Source organism: Solanum verrucosum, unplaced genomic scaffold, assembly GCF_900185275.1.
Source record: "Solanum verrucosum unplaced genomic scaffold, falcon-dt-bn FXZP01000222.1, whole genome shotgun sequence".
Lineage (NCBI taxonomy): Eukaryota > Viridiplantae > Streptophyta > Magnoliopsida > Solanales > Solanaceae > Solanum > Solanum verrucosum.
This window is the reverse complement of record NW_026020027.1, coordinates 779,947-794,723: the sequence shown is the minus strand read 5'-3', so window position 1 is coordinate 794,723 and position 14,777 is coordinate 779,947. Positions and strand designations below refer to the sequence as shown.

Sequence of the window (14,777 nt, the reverse complement as noted above, 5' to 3'; positions counted from 1 at the left end):
AATTTGGAAATTAAAAAAAAATGATATCATAAATGATATAAAAGTTGAACAATCAATTAAATAGCTCGCTATGCACACTCGCCTTTTAAGAAGGGGACGGACCTATGATCAGAACAACACAACAAAATGATTAAATGAAGAAGAATGAATCGGAGCCCTGAGGCTAGCACCAGGAGAAAATGGATTGACAAACTTGTAAATTGTGTTTGGTAAACTTCCTCCATCTTTCTCATTTTTTGATATCTTTAAACTCCAACGATTGGACAAGTCAAAAAGTCCGTTTTTGACTGACTATGTTGTTAGGACTCTTCAAAAATATCGTCAGGTGTGTGTCAAATCCGAGCAACATAACATGTAGCTAATAATAATTCAAGAAATGCCAATAGTTTTCCCAAGCAACCAGAGAACTAGTGATAATTCTATCCCAAATATGGTGTGAATAGAACTTCTATCCAGCATGAATCCATAAATTGTTACTCCTGCTCTATTGTTCTCAAAATATGTCACTGCAAACAGATTTGTCAAAATAAAGTATCATTAGAATAATCCTAGCTAAGTAGCTATGCAGTATTACAAACTTAATACTAAAAGATCAGTACGGTGCACTAAGCTCCCACTATGTGTGGAGTCGGATAAAGGGCCGGACCACAAGGTTCTATTGTAGACAGTCTTACTCTGCATTTCTGCCAAAGCATGTTTTACACCTTGAACCCGTGACCTCCTGGTCACATGGCAACAACTTTACCATTTACGCCAAAACTTTATTGTAATAGGATAAAATTTAACTGTGTGAAGATTTTAACACAGTTGTTATGGATAGTTGTCTACTGTTGTAGGTAATTTTAACTTGACGGAGAAAAAATATTATATATTGTCAGCATGGGGGTAGTTAGAGGGCACAAGGGGTAAAAGATCAAATTATTTTTTACAATCCTCTTGGATTCACTGTGTGTTTACTTCTTTATATTTTGAATCTCATAGTAAATATTCTAGCTCCACTACTGATTGTAAGTGCATATAAGTTAAACTCGCAGTAATATTAGTGCTCATTTCTCAAGGGAAGGAATAAGGAAAACAGTTTTAACCAGCATATCATACCTAATGCCTGTCTTTTCTGGAATGAAATTGTGCTATAGGCATATGCATGGATGAATTTCGTATTGTCTAACTCGTCTTCTTCATCTCCGACATCATCAGCATCAGATGATCCTTCAGAACATACAGGAAAGACGTGGTCAGAGGTCGCTCGAGTAATTGGTGTATCAGCCTCAGTCGAATCAAATGAATCTATCGTTGCACATACGTGCCACTTGGCTGCTAGGCACGTAACGGATTGAGCCTTGTGTGTAATTCTGGTTGCACTTCGCAACAGTATCATCAGCCCGGCGAGAAGGCTGACAGAGCAGAGCTGCATATTAAGACGACAACATTTAATCACGAGTAACAGCAACAAAATGACTATTCAGGATAAGGATCGGCTGGATGAACTAGGGGTCAATCATCTCGGATAAGAATCATAATAGGTACTCCATTGGTTTCATGTCATATGACGGTGTTTGAATGAGCACGAATTTTAAGAAGGAATGAAAGACTGACCGATTTTAACCACAAATTTGGCTACCTGAACTTTCACTTTGTTTGTAATGGTTCAATTCACCACCTTGTAATCTCCTTCCCCTGCCCCCATTTGTAAAAAATCAAATAAGAATGCTTATTAGACATACCGCGAGTTCACCACTTTCGTAGATATGAAGATCTGCAGTTGAGCGTGTGGTCATGAGAAGGGACGCGAATTGGCTTGCTGTAACGAACATCAATGCCCACAAGATGAATGACCGGTACCTATGGCTAATGATCCTCAAGTGCCTCCTAATTCTCAGGTGCTCTCTCAACACCGATTCAACATCAGAATCCACGTGAAACACCTGAGCAAAATCTTGTAGTCGGAGAATTTGAAGGTAACATATCAACCGGAAAAGTATGCAGACTAGGAAGAACACGACTGTCCTGTAAAGCCAAGAACTCAGCTCTAGAATGCACGCGACAGTGTCACTCACAATGACGTTGCCCAAGAAGGGGATTCGTGTACCACCCGAACTGTACCACCAAATCTTGTACGCGCATTCAACAGCAAAACATGGCAGGACAAATATGAATAAGATCTTTAGTGAACTCTGCATATTGAGAAGAAGTTATTATTACATCAAAGTTGATCAATACTCCATTTTTTCAACTTATATAAACAGTACTCTTTCTATTTCGAAATAATCTGAATGCAATTCCACTAATAACATTTTCAGTTGTATTCATCAAGACTTTCAAGAATTCATTTAACTATTTCAAAATTTTAATCTTTCATTTGATGTTTTCTCGATTATTTTTTTCCCATCAATATAAAAGTCAAATCAAAGTCTTAAGCTATGTGCATAGTCCTTAGGATGAAATTCTTACGATCTTTACGAGATTATCAAGTACCCCTCCGTCCCAATCTATATGACATTATTTGACTTGATACGATATTTAAGAAACTTGTGGCCTAAAATAAACCTTAGATATTAGTAAGGTTATAAATCATTTCATTAAGGGTTAAAAAAGGGAATTTGAAAGTTGAATTGTTTCTAATTATTGAAATGTGACATTCTTTTCAGGACGACCTTAAAAAGAAAGGTGACACATAAATTGGGACAAAAGAAGTCTATGTTGCTCGGACTCTCCAAAAATGACACCGCACTCCTATTGGATATTTAAAGAAGGATCCAATACACACCCATCGGCATTTTTGAAGAGTTTGAACAACTCAAGAGGGAGTTATAAATATCACGAGATTTACGTCTAATAACCTAACAAGTGAGTTAATAATACAAATATATATTCACAGTGCATAAAACTTAAACTCGGAAAGAAAAAAAGAAGGCTTACATTGAGCTGTTCAGTGTAGCCTCTTCTAACTGTTTCACTCTCATCACAAAGCTTATCAAGGAACAAAAACCTTCTCAGCCCATATTTCTTAACAAACTGAGAAAGACAAACAAATGACAAAGCAGCAACACTGCTAAGTGATAGCTGCACAACGTTGTCATATGGACGACTGTGTGCAGCATCACTATCGTCCCTTGCCAGAAGAAAATGCGAAAGGCAAGGGACGATTACAGCTAACAGTATGAAAACAAACCAAGAGAGACAAGCGGAAAACGCGTTGGATTGATCCACACACATCCATTTCAACCATGTTCTGAAACTTCGTAATTCGTCGTAGGCATTTGATACTGTTCTTTCAATTCCCTTGTTTTTGTTAAGTAAACTTTCCTTCTTGATGTCACACATTTTGTACAAGAAGTTTTGTGTATCTCAGTTTTTTTTTTTTGCCTGAAGAAAATTGAACTGTGTTTCAGACAAGTTTATAGTAAATGAGATAAATGGCGGAGCTAGAAATTCATACGAGAAATTTACAAAGTATATAAGAGGATCATACCTGTTTAAATTATACCTGGACAGAGTTAATGGTACCTGTAATAATGAGAAGTACCAAATTATGAAGTTATGAATATCTATAATAATTTCAAGTTAATATACATTAATAATAACAATTGAGTTTATCCTAAAATATATAGCCCGAAAAATGCAAAAAGTGCATTTTGACCGATAGAGTTATTTAGTATTTATGTTTATGAAGGTAACAAGTATTTCATAAAATGACTTGGTAGATATCAAGCCTGAATGAGCTTATAGCCTATATTTTATAAGCATAACCCGTAACAAGTTAGGAATTCTAAATTATGACCTTTGTTTTTTATTATTTTGACTTATAAATAAGTGTTTAAAAAGATTTTTCATTTTATTCAAATACTATAAAAGTGTTTAAAAATTCTTTTGATTTAAAATAACTTAATTCAAACAAGTTCATAGTTACCTGATATATATGGTGAGGGAAGATAATAAATATCTCACAAAATTAATCGTAATGCGCATAATTCAAAGGCTATGATTATTACAAAAAGAAATAGAATGTCATACCTGAGATTTGAGTATGTAATCTAAAGCAATTTTTGAATTCCTTTGTGCTGCACTAGAATTTGTGCTTCAATAGTTTATATACTTTTTTATATTTATATAATATAATTTTTCGTCGAAGATATGTTTGATAATTTTGGTGATGGAGATTGGGAAGAAAGGGAAGTGCAGGATGGCAGAAAAAGTAGATGATTGCTTTATGTGAGGAGAAGAAAGGAATAAATTTTTTAAAAGCAAAAAGAAGAAGAAAAAGGCAATGGAAACTTATAGAGAAGACAGTGAGTGTAGTATCCTTTTATAATGGAAAGTTAATATTATGCATAATGGTTCTGGATTCTTCCACTCAATGAGATTTTTACTTCTTAAATTAGTTTGGAATATATATTATACATATAATAATAATACTATTAACAAGTTTAGTTATATAGTTTTTCAACTAGTGTATACGTTCACTTTGTTAAAAGTAAAAGAATAATCATTTTGGGTTTAGTAAATTATGTATTAAGGTAGCAAATCGATATATTAGATTAAATTTGAACCAGTTAAAATATGTCTAAAATTTATCTAAGTCAGAATGAATCGTTACGCATATTTATATCACATAGAAAGTATTGGTTCAGATAATTAACTCGATGTTACAGTATTGCATCTGTCTCTTTGATTGCTCATTTTCGACTTTTGTCTATACTAAATAGCTACTATCATGAAGTTTTAAACTCCACAAGTGAAACTCTATAGTGTTTGATTCCAATGGCACAAAATGATGGGGTGATTGGAGTGAAAGAGAGGATTCTCTCCATGACTTGCTCGTAAAAGTTTATTTGCATCGGATGCTTATATTAAATCAATATGCATATATCATGTGTATGAATACATAATTCATTTACTTAATCATGATTAATTAACATGTATTATTATTTCATTAAACTACTTAATCATAATAAATTGCATTGATTTAGTGTAAACAAGTAAGTTTTTACCTTGACAAAGGAATCTTAGGCAAGTCCCCGTGTCAACATATACTAGCTAACTAAGTTGTACCCAAAAAAACAAATATAGTATAAACTAGCTAACCAAGGTTTTACTATAGCCAACATTTAGTTGTGGTGCAGTTATGAGACTATTTCACTCTTAATCAAAGGTTTCGCGTTCGAGCCTCGGATATGAAGAAAATCCTAATTGGAGCGCTATTCCCTATATGGGTCCTGCAGTGCACGATCCAAATTTAATCAAGGCTCCAATACACCGGGTGAGGAAAAAAAAGGTTGTAAATATAATACTTAGTTAAACTTGATTTGTTTGTTAGTTAGTTGTCTTGTCTTATAATATTAATATGAAGGCAATAAAAGAGACTTTTCCCAAATCAGAGTGTTTAATAAGGTGACAAAATGAGATCAAATGCAGATCATCAACAACAGGTGTATTAATTTTATAGAGCAAACATGCGATTATGCACATTGCCAACCTGCCCATTAGTTTCACCACATGTGGTGTCTACCTTTTCTCCTCAAAAAAATGTTATTGGAATATAAGGATGTGACCTAAAAATCTTAAAATTTTAATTAAAATAAAAAAATAGTACAGTAACTTTTATTTTTATTTTTACCAAGTCTTCGTAAACTTGATATCTATACTAGCAGAGACAGATTCAAAATTTAAAAATAATAAAGTATCACTAAAAGACATTTAGGGATTATTTGGTAAGATGCATCAAAAAAATAATTTACTCCTTCTGCACCATTTTATATGATTTACTTACCTTTTTAGTCGGTCCAAAAAAGTGATATATTTTTACAATTAGTAATAATTTAACTTTAAAATGTTCATGTTACCTTTGGTGAAATGATTTCTAACCACACAAATATCTAGGACTAATTTTAGACCACATATTTCAAGTCTTTCTTTTTTTCTTACCCTCCATGTCAAGTCAAACTAACTCATATAAATTGAAACGCGTGAAGTATATATTAGTTGTGTACTATATGAAAAAATCACGGTATTAGCAATTTAAGGAGTTTAAATGCATGCATTAGCATACTTAAAGACACAGTTTGCCCTTATATCCTTTCTACTGTATTTGTGGAGGATATTTTTGTAAATAATTTTATTTTATTTTTAGAAATTATGCCACATATTCTTATTGATCCACTAAACCAATCACTGTATAAGAAATAATCTCAGCATTGCTTATACCAACAATATTAATACATCATATCAAACGAACCTTAAAATACGGTTAGAGTTAGTAATCAAATTCAAATCATCTAACACAAGCAGTACTCAAGAAAGAGACTCGACTAAAGCCCCCATATATAAATTTGAAATTATCGAGGTACGGTGACATCTCTACCTTCCAAGTAGGTTAATTTTTGTATACTGATGAGAGGTAACAAAACATCCGATCTTATTTCTGGATTGAGTAGAAAAGGGATATATGAAGTTCGTTCTCTTTCTCTGTGCATCTCTGTGATGGGTAAATCTCCATAAAAAAAAGAGTTTAAGTTTTGTGCACGGTCAGTGTATAAGATTTTCTAGACCATCGGGTTATTTTTAAGATAAACATGGTAACTTAATTAAGTAATAAATATATTTTTTTTTGAATATAATTATAATTACGGTAAAATATAGTAAAGGAAAGTTAAGTCATCTTTCTTCTCTAACCAAAATTAATTCATAGTTATCTTCATAATTAATCAAGTTTATTTGTTTTTCTACGTCTGTTTTTTTTCATCAGAATTAATTTTTTAATTTCTTAATTGTCTTTGTTTTTTCTTTTTTAATTTTGATAAAGTCATGATCCGTAAACAAAAAAAGAAGCATTAAAAAAAAATTGCAATTTGCAATTTATTATTCTGATCTACAATATTAAGATATCTCAAATATCCTGAAGATCAAAAGGGTTGATAACAATATAATCTAGATACAAATATAATTATTATCCCTGAGAAAATTCACAAAAACCTTGAAAACGTGATTTAACTGAAAATAATTGAACGAGTAATACAACAAAAGAAGACGCAAAAACTAAAAAATAGAACAAGAAGATAAAGAGATAGAACCAAATAAAATCAGATGTAGAAAAGCAAATAAACTTGATTAATTAAGAAGATAACTATGAATTAATTTTGGTTAGAGAAGAAAGAGGACTTTATTTTATTTTATTATATTTTATCATAATTATAATTATATTCAAAAAGATATTTTATTAATTACTTAATTAAGTTATCATGTTTATCTTAAAAATAACCATATGGTGTAGAAAATCTTATATACTGACAGTGCACAAAACTTAAACTCTAAAAAAAAGGGATCGATAAGTGCTTAAGTTGGTTTAAATCTTACACAAACTTCGGAAGAGTCTGGCTGGGTGAATAACAACTTTTAATTTTTATAAATACAAGTTCAACTTGAAACCAACTTAGACCAATCACATGTCATCATTTTCTTGCAATAATGTTGATTTGTTTGACAAAGTATATGGTGATCCATCAGTATTTGTAAGCATTTTGTTACAAATTACCACACAATTTGTACTAAAATCTTGGTGATTCGCCAGGTGTTATGACACCCATCAATTAGAAATTTTTGGTGATCCCTCACAACAATTTATTCCAAATTTACAACACAATTTGTATCAAATCTTTGGTAAAACTTCAAACTTTGTGAAGGTTATTTTTTCACAACTATTTAAATGGAATTGGAAATTAAATAACAACACAATGATTCTATTTGTATAAATCTTCCCGAGCAACACATCACCAGTGATGGGTTGGGGTGGAATGATTTTAGAATCCTCCACCCTAAACCAAAAGTCTCGGGTTCGAACCCCTGTACATGGAAAAAATCTTGTGTTGGGAGTGCCACCCCCAAATATGGATGCACCAATCCAAATTTAATCAGGCTCCAATACGGATATAGGACCAGCATTTCTCATAAGCTCCTACCAAACCAGCATTTTATGCCAATATGACAGTTAAATGTCATGAGCAGAGACTTGACATAACTGCAACAAAGTAAACTGTACAGAAGTATCATATCAATCACGTATAGAAACTAATCTTAAATTCCCTATTCAAGACCACTCAAATTTCCATCGATAATGTCTTGCATAACAACTAAATCTCATTTTGTTACTGTTTAGTGCCCTCGTTTTGTTCAAGACATAGCTCATAGATCAGCTAGTTGCTGGTTTTCCCTAAATGCATAGATACCTTCACTGAAGTGCAGTCTAAGTGACGATATCTATAACATATTCATAAATATACCTCAAGACAGTAGCCAAGCCGGGATTTTCACTAAGGGGTGTGAAATATGAAGAAGTAAACACATAAGAAGCCAAAAAAATTCAACATATATATAGTATATATACGTAAAAGAGAATTTACCTATCCACATTGTAATTTTGCAGCGAAGGGGTGTCCTTTGGACAAGGGTGGCTCCATCACAGCCTTTAGCAAGCCTTTGACAAATCTGCTCCCAGCATAGTAACCTGACTCAACGGTTCACTGCAAATAGGGAGAAAAGCAGAGAAACACTGGGGAATTGATGCAGGCACACAAATGACAGATCAAGGAGATATTAGATGATGAAAAGCAAGAAAGTTCGGAAACAGCCTCTCTATCTTTACTAGGTAAGGTAAAGGTCTGTATACACTCTACTCTGCTCACAGACACCGCTTGTGTGATTATACAAGGTAAGTTGTTGATGTAAAAAACAAGAAAGTAAGAAAAACTCCTTATTAAATGTGCACAGAATTAGTACCACCTACAATCCTGCAAATACAAGTTGTCAGAACTCAGAAAAGATAACAAGTTTGCATCACAAAGTTTCAGAAGGTCCAGATGTTTGATCATGTGAGAAGTTTTTTTTTCCATGGGAATGCATATACAATACTCACGAATAGAAAAGTGTGTATTAGTCAAGTATGCTCACACGTAAATTAGCACCTCAGAAAATGTCACCAAATTAAGGCAATAGTGTGAACTCTATAACTCTAACAAATATGTTAGAACAAGAAAGAAATCTGCTAGTATCTCATGCAAAGTTCTAGCAGCTGAACATACAAAATAGCTAAACATCATCTAAATAAGAAACCAGAGCACTAACAGCTACTTACTTCAAATGATACTGATGCAGCTGAACATACAAAATGGCTAAACATCATCAAACAAGATGGCTCTTCACAGAAAGAAAGGAAAAAAACAGTTCTAGTTCAAATAATTTAACCTGTTAGATCATAGACACGGCATATAACAGATGATAGGGAACATTCACAAAGAAGCATTAGGTTGAAAACTAACTCGTCATGATTACTCGCAAAAAAATGATTATGGCTATCAAATGTTGAATGCTGTTTCTTTACTCTGCAACAAAATTTAGTTGGCATACATAAGAAGTTCTATTCAGTATTCACTATTGGCAAAAGACGGAAGATAAAATCTTATTCTCAAACAAAAACTAGTTCACAAACTTCCTTGCTCAGTATCAAAACAACCACAATTCCACCAAGAGTAGAGTGTATGCAGATCTTACCCCTACCTTGAGAAGGTAAAGAGAGGTTGTTGCTGATAGACCCTCGGCTGAATGAACAATGAAAATGAGGCAGCAATAACACGCAGAAACAACAAGAAGAAAATAAGATAACGAGGTTAAATAATACTTAACACGTAGTAATAGTAATCTAAAGAAAGGGAAAAACAAGAAGAAAAATATTAATACTCTGAGAATGGGAAGGAAATACACCCGCCTACCCACTACCCCTCCTACTCTAATCTTCAACCTCCACCCCCTCCCCTCAAGTTCATGTCCTCGATGTGCTAAAGTTGTGTCATATCATGCCTAATCACCTCACCCCAATACTTCTTAGGCCTACCTCTACCCCTCCAAAGGAACAACTTTAAATTTTGGACCCACCTGAGCTTATCCACAAGAGAATGAACACCACTGACCCATGTCAGATATTTTATTTTTTTATTCTTTTTTGAAAAGGTAAGATATATATTAAAAAGGGAACAACTTTGCACTAAGTCGGTATAAATATCAGGAACTCCTGTGTACAAAAAACAAAAAAAAGGATCCCTAATGTGAAAGTCTTATCCTTGTAAAGATTCTATGAAATCTATCATACTATCATCATCCTTTACATCCTGCAGTAGATTACACCAAAAAGTCAGAATCCATAAAACATTTGTATTTGATCTGTTGTAAGCTATTCATCTTACCCTTCGAAACATCTGGCATTCCTTATATTCCAAAACATTGAATATTGTCATCAAAGGATTGAATGCTTCTAAACTTGGGCTTATGCCATTGCCTCGAGAATGAACACCAATAAGTCATGTCAAAATACTTTAATCCAGCAAATTATGCAATTCTATGAAACATTTTTATCTTCAACTTCTATCACATCACTACCAAAAGACTTATTAAACCTTCGACAAACATACAAGAACTCAACCTATGCATAACTTGTAAAAACACTCATACCATAAAATTAAAATGATAGCTGAATTATCACAACAATCAAAACACTAAACAAGCATATACGCCAACAGCTAATATTTGATTAGATGAAGTCTTGATTCTTACATTAAGTGATGAGAGAGTAGATATCGTTTTACATCAACGACACTAGAGCTCTCATCGTAATAGTACAACACAGAACTGAAAGTTCCCTCTAATTTTACATGTTAATGTATACAAATCTGTCTTCAACTGACAATAAAATACTACATTATCCCAGAACTCATATATAGTTGAAGGACACATAATCAGATCAATTATCAGACACACTAATCCATCTATCATGAAATACCATGACATTAAATAGGATAAGTAAATGGAAGAGTTAAAATCTCTTCCAGCAACAGACTCATAGCAATTGCTTTAAATCTGTGATTTTTTTTCGGGTTTCGAATGATTGAAAGATCGAAACTTTGAAACCATTTTCCTTCAAAGACATAGTGCTGTGCAGTAAAGATCATTTGAATTAGCATAAACGTCATCCATCGGCGGAGGAAAGTTAAGATCAAAAGGCAGTGGATTTCTGAAAGATGATGAAACGATGTTGTCATTTCCACCTTCACAATCACCATCTTCAACAACAGAAGACGATGAGTCACAATCACTCCTGCAGTCATCCGGCTCAACCGGCGGCGATCTAGGATGTTTTCTCGAAGGCAAAACCGCCGTTTGCTGACGTGGCGGTCTCGGTCCGCTGAATGATTCCACAGTACTACTCATACCGCTCGATGTAGGTCTTTGACAAACGATCGGAGCTTCTTGTGAGTACAATCTCGGGTCAACTAACCGATCATTAGGGTTTAAACTTTGATTGAACTGATGATGCTGAGAATACAGAGGTAAAGGGAAATTAGTTTTAGCTTTAGGTCCACGAAGAGTTCGAGCTGCAGCATCATAAGCTTTAGCAGCATCTTCAGCTGAATCAAAAGTACCTAACCAAACCCTAGTTTTCTTCCATGGATCTCTAATCTCTGCAGCAAATCTCCCCCATGGCCGCTTCCTAACTCCACGAAACCTAATCTCGTTCAATCCTCCAGATCCATCTGGCTTCACCGGCACCGCCGGAGTTGCTCTGCCTCTCCTCATGACCAAAAAATATATATAAAAAAAATCAAAAAAATAAATCAAAAATCACACCTCCCTTTTGACACCGAATGGAGGCTTAAGCTTCCCTTCGTCTCCGAAGAAACTCAATATCCCTCTCTAAAATCTTCGATTTGATTTTCTCTCTCTACTGTATGTGTGGTGGGTTTTGGCTGAGAATTTTAGAGAGAGAAAGAGGAAAGAGGGTTTTTCTTATTTTGTTTATTTTAATTTTTGGCTTTATATAAAAAAAAATTGTTTTGAGAGGGAGGAATTGGTTAGGAAAGTGGGAAAAATAACGCGGGGAACTTTGGTTGTATTTTCTCGATTTTGCCCCTACAAGTTACATGAACCAAACAAAGCTTAATAATTTTTGCTTCTACTTTCTTTATTGCTTCCTTTTTCTTTTTCCCACGCTCGTGGAGAATGACAAAATTACCCCTTATATTTTCTTTTTATTTTTTCTAATAATAATAACTAGGTTAGTACTAGTAAATTTTTATAACCAAATGAATGTGATCGTTCGACCTTTAATCAGGAGTTTGTGCTTGAGGTTAAATGATCCTTAAGGGATTGTAGAATGTTGTGGATTAACTAACACACAATTACAAATAAAGAAAATAGAGAAGAAAAATAACATAAGGATTTAATAAGGTTCGGTTAGGGTTAAACTTTATTATCAAATGGATGTGATCCTTCGACCTTTAATCAAGAGTCCGTGCTTGAGGTTAAACAATCCTTAAGGGATACATATTTGAACTAGTTATTACAGAAATATCATAAACTAACTAGTACACAATCATGAACAAAGAAAATAGAAAGAAAAATAACACAAAGATTTAACAAGATTCGATTAGGCCTAATCCTCCAAGCAAAAGCAGAGAGACTTTTCCACTATGAAAGAAAAAAAAAGAAATGTACAATGCTTTAAAATCTTCCATTACATAATATTATACATATATATAGTATTCCTAAACATATAATGAAAAGGTTCTCCCAATTATATAAGGACAATGTATGATTTTTTTTCAAATCTATTAGGTAAAGAGAATCCTAAATCAATAGGAATTATGAATTTTCTAAAATATACGAGGAAAAATTCAAAACACAATTGACACTACTAAATATTAGATATTTGGTGGCCAGTCAAACGAAAAGATTAAATAGCTTAATGGAGTTCTTTTTCCCAAAAAAAAAATAGAGTTAGCTCGTGAATAATATAAGTAGAAGCAATAACAACAATATAATCAATATAATTTTGAGAAAATATATGTTTAGGAATAATAACCCCACATTAAATGGTATTAATTGGGTGAAATTATAAAAAGTAGTAGCAATTAATTATAAGTGCATTTAGTAGTCTTGATTATGTTCCTTTAAACCAATTGATTTTGCCAGTTGGCTTTATGTGAGGAATTATACTTATTCACGTGAAAGAGGAGAGCAAAAAGATGGGGTGTGTAGTTGGAGAAATTGCCTTATCCTTCCATACTTCTATGGTATGCGAAGCCAATTACCTATTTATTCTTGATCAAATATTTTAGATTCGAGTTCATAAAAATTAATTATTTATTTATTTTTAATTAAAGATCTTAAGTTAAAGTTAATAACACAACATCGTCTTTGATAAGAAAAATTTACTTTTAAAGTGAAATTTTTCAGCAAGAGTCAAATTAGTCAAGCCCTAAAGTGGATATGAGGCGTCAAATAAAAAATTAAAAAAAGTATAGAAAGTATTATTCAGAATAGTACCCAATTGTAAGAGCCAAGCTCTACCAAAATTACCGAGTTATATCCCCTCAAATCAAGTGAAGCATACATGAAGTAGATCGGTGCTTCTTCTATTCATTTATTGGGTGCACCCGAGACCATTCTTGTACTCGTTAAATTTATGGTTCAACCAATTGGAGGAAAATCAATAGACTTTATTCTTTTTCTTTTTTTGGTCAATTAACATTCAATTTTTGATATTTTTGTTTATCGATTATTAATTTGATTTTCAAAACTGAAAATGGATTATTACAATATTTGAGTTTATCAAATATTCTGAATTAAAGCACAATACGCTCACAAGTTTGAATAATAGAGCGCACATTACGTGTGAGCAATGAATAGATAAATATCTTAGTACATTACATTAATTAATACCAAAGGGTCGTTTGGTTGTTAGTTGTTAGTTGGTAGTTTAGTTATGCATGTATAAATAATGTAGAGATTAAATAGTTATGCATGAATTATTTATATAATCAATTTTTTGAATTTATTAGAATATTTCATTTAGACGCTCAATTTAAATTATGTTTCAATAGAACACCTCTCATACATCTAATAAAGTATTTCAATATGACACTTTTGATTCAATTTTTTTAAAACATGTAATGAAGAAAGTTGCATGTGTGTCCGTTCATCTATTCGATAGTTAACATAAAATATGTCATTCTCCTTTACTTATAGGATCAAGTTCGATTAGAAAATGTCAAGCATTTGCAGCTTATTGAGGTAAAAAATGTGTATAATTAAAGGCAATGACATATTTTGTCTGATTAACTTAACTACTTAATAAAATGAAGACATACGATTTATTTTTTAAAAATATAAATCGAAAATGTCTAATTAAAATACTTTATTAAGACCTGGCGTGTTTAGTTGTACAAAACTTTGTTTGAATGTGTGAAAGTAATATTCTACTAATTTAAAAGGTCGATTATATATTAAGCTATTACTATATATTATATTAGGAATGTGAACCAAACATTAAATATTTCCTATTGATGCCCATTCATACACATTTGTATAAAGACCATAGAATTGATTTCATATTACTCTTTATTTATAACACGCAGGCGCCGGCCATCATAATGACCACACATTACAACCGTGGATTCGGATATTCGATCAAAACGAGTATGAATGAATTTAATAACTTTATTTAAATTTTGTATTTATAATCGAAAAATTATTAAGTATATATTGATATTTAATTGCAAGCTTAGTAACAACAATAACTTAACAAATTCAGAAATTTTAAATTTTAATTTTTGACTCGATTTTTTAGTTCAAGCATGGAAAACTTGTTCTTCCTAAGATTAGCTTCCAATTTGAATTTGTTGCGAACAAATAAATTATATGTAATGCAAGTAAGAATGTGTTGGGAGAAGGAT

The 14,777-nt window shown here is 32.6% G+C and overlaps 2 protein-coding genes and 1 long non-coding RNA gene across 3 annotated transcripts; all 3 read right to left on the bottom strand.

The window, feature by feature from the left end:
- Positions 1–33: 33 nt before the first annotated feature.
- LOC125821172 (uncharacterized) lies at positions 34–3,354 on the bottom strand. The gene is made up of 4 exons (XM_049500584.1): positions 2,920–3,354; positions 1,725–2,174; positions 1,099–1,408; positions 34–506 (listed from the first exon to the last, which is right to left on the bottom strand). The coding sequence occupies exons 1-4, from the start codon at positions 3,322–3,324 to the stop codon at positions 370–372; spliced, it is 1,302 nt and encodes a 433-aa protein (XP_049356541.1). The 5' UTR covers positions 3,325–3,354; the 3' UTR covers positions 34–369.
- A 4,198-nt stretch (positions 3,355–7,552) lies between these two features.
- Positions 7,553–8,505, bottom strand: LOC125821182 (uncharacterized). Its single transcript, XR_007442559.1, has 2 exons — positions 8,397–8,505; positions 7,553–8,014 (listed from the first exon to the last, which is right to left on the bottom strand). It is a non-coding gene; the product is annotated as an uncharacterized LOC125821182 (long non-coding RNA).
- A 2,058-nt stretch (positions 8,506–10,563) lies between these two features.
- On the bottom strand, positions 10,564–11,825 carry LOC125821145 (ethylene-responsive transcription factor 3-like). Its single transcript, XM_049500556.1, has one exon. The coding sequence runs from the start codon at positions 11,617–11,619 to the stop codon at positions 10,963–10,965; it is 657 nt and encodes a 218-aa protein (XP_049356513.1). The 5' UTR covers positions 11,620–11,825; the 3' UTR covers positions 10,564–10,962.
- Between the last annotated feature and the right edge of the window lie 2,952 nt (positions 11,826–14,777).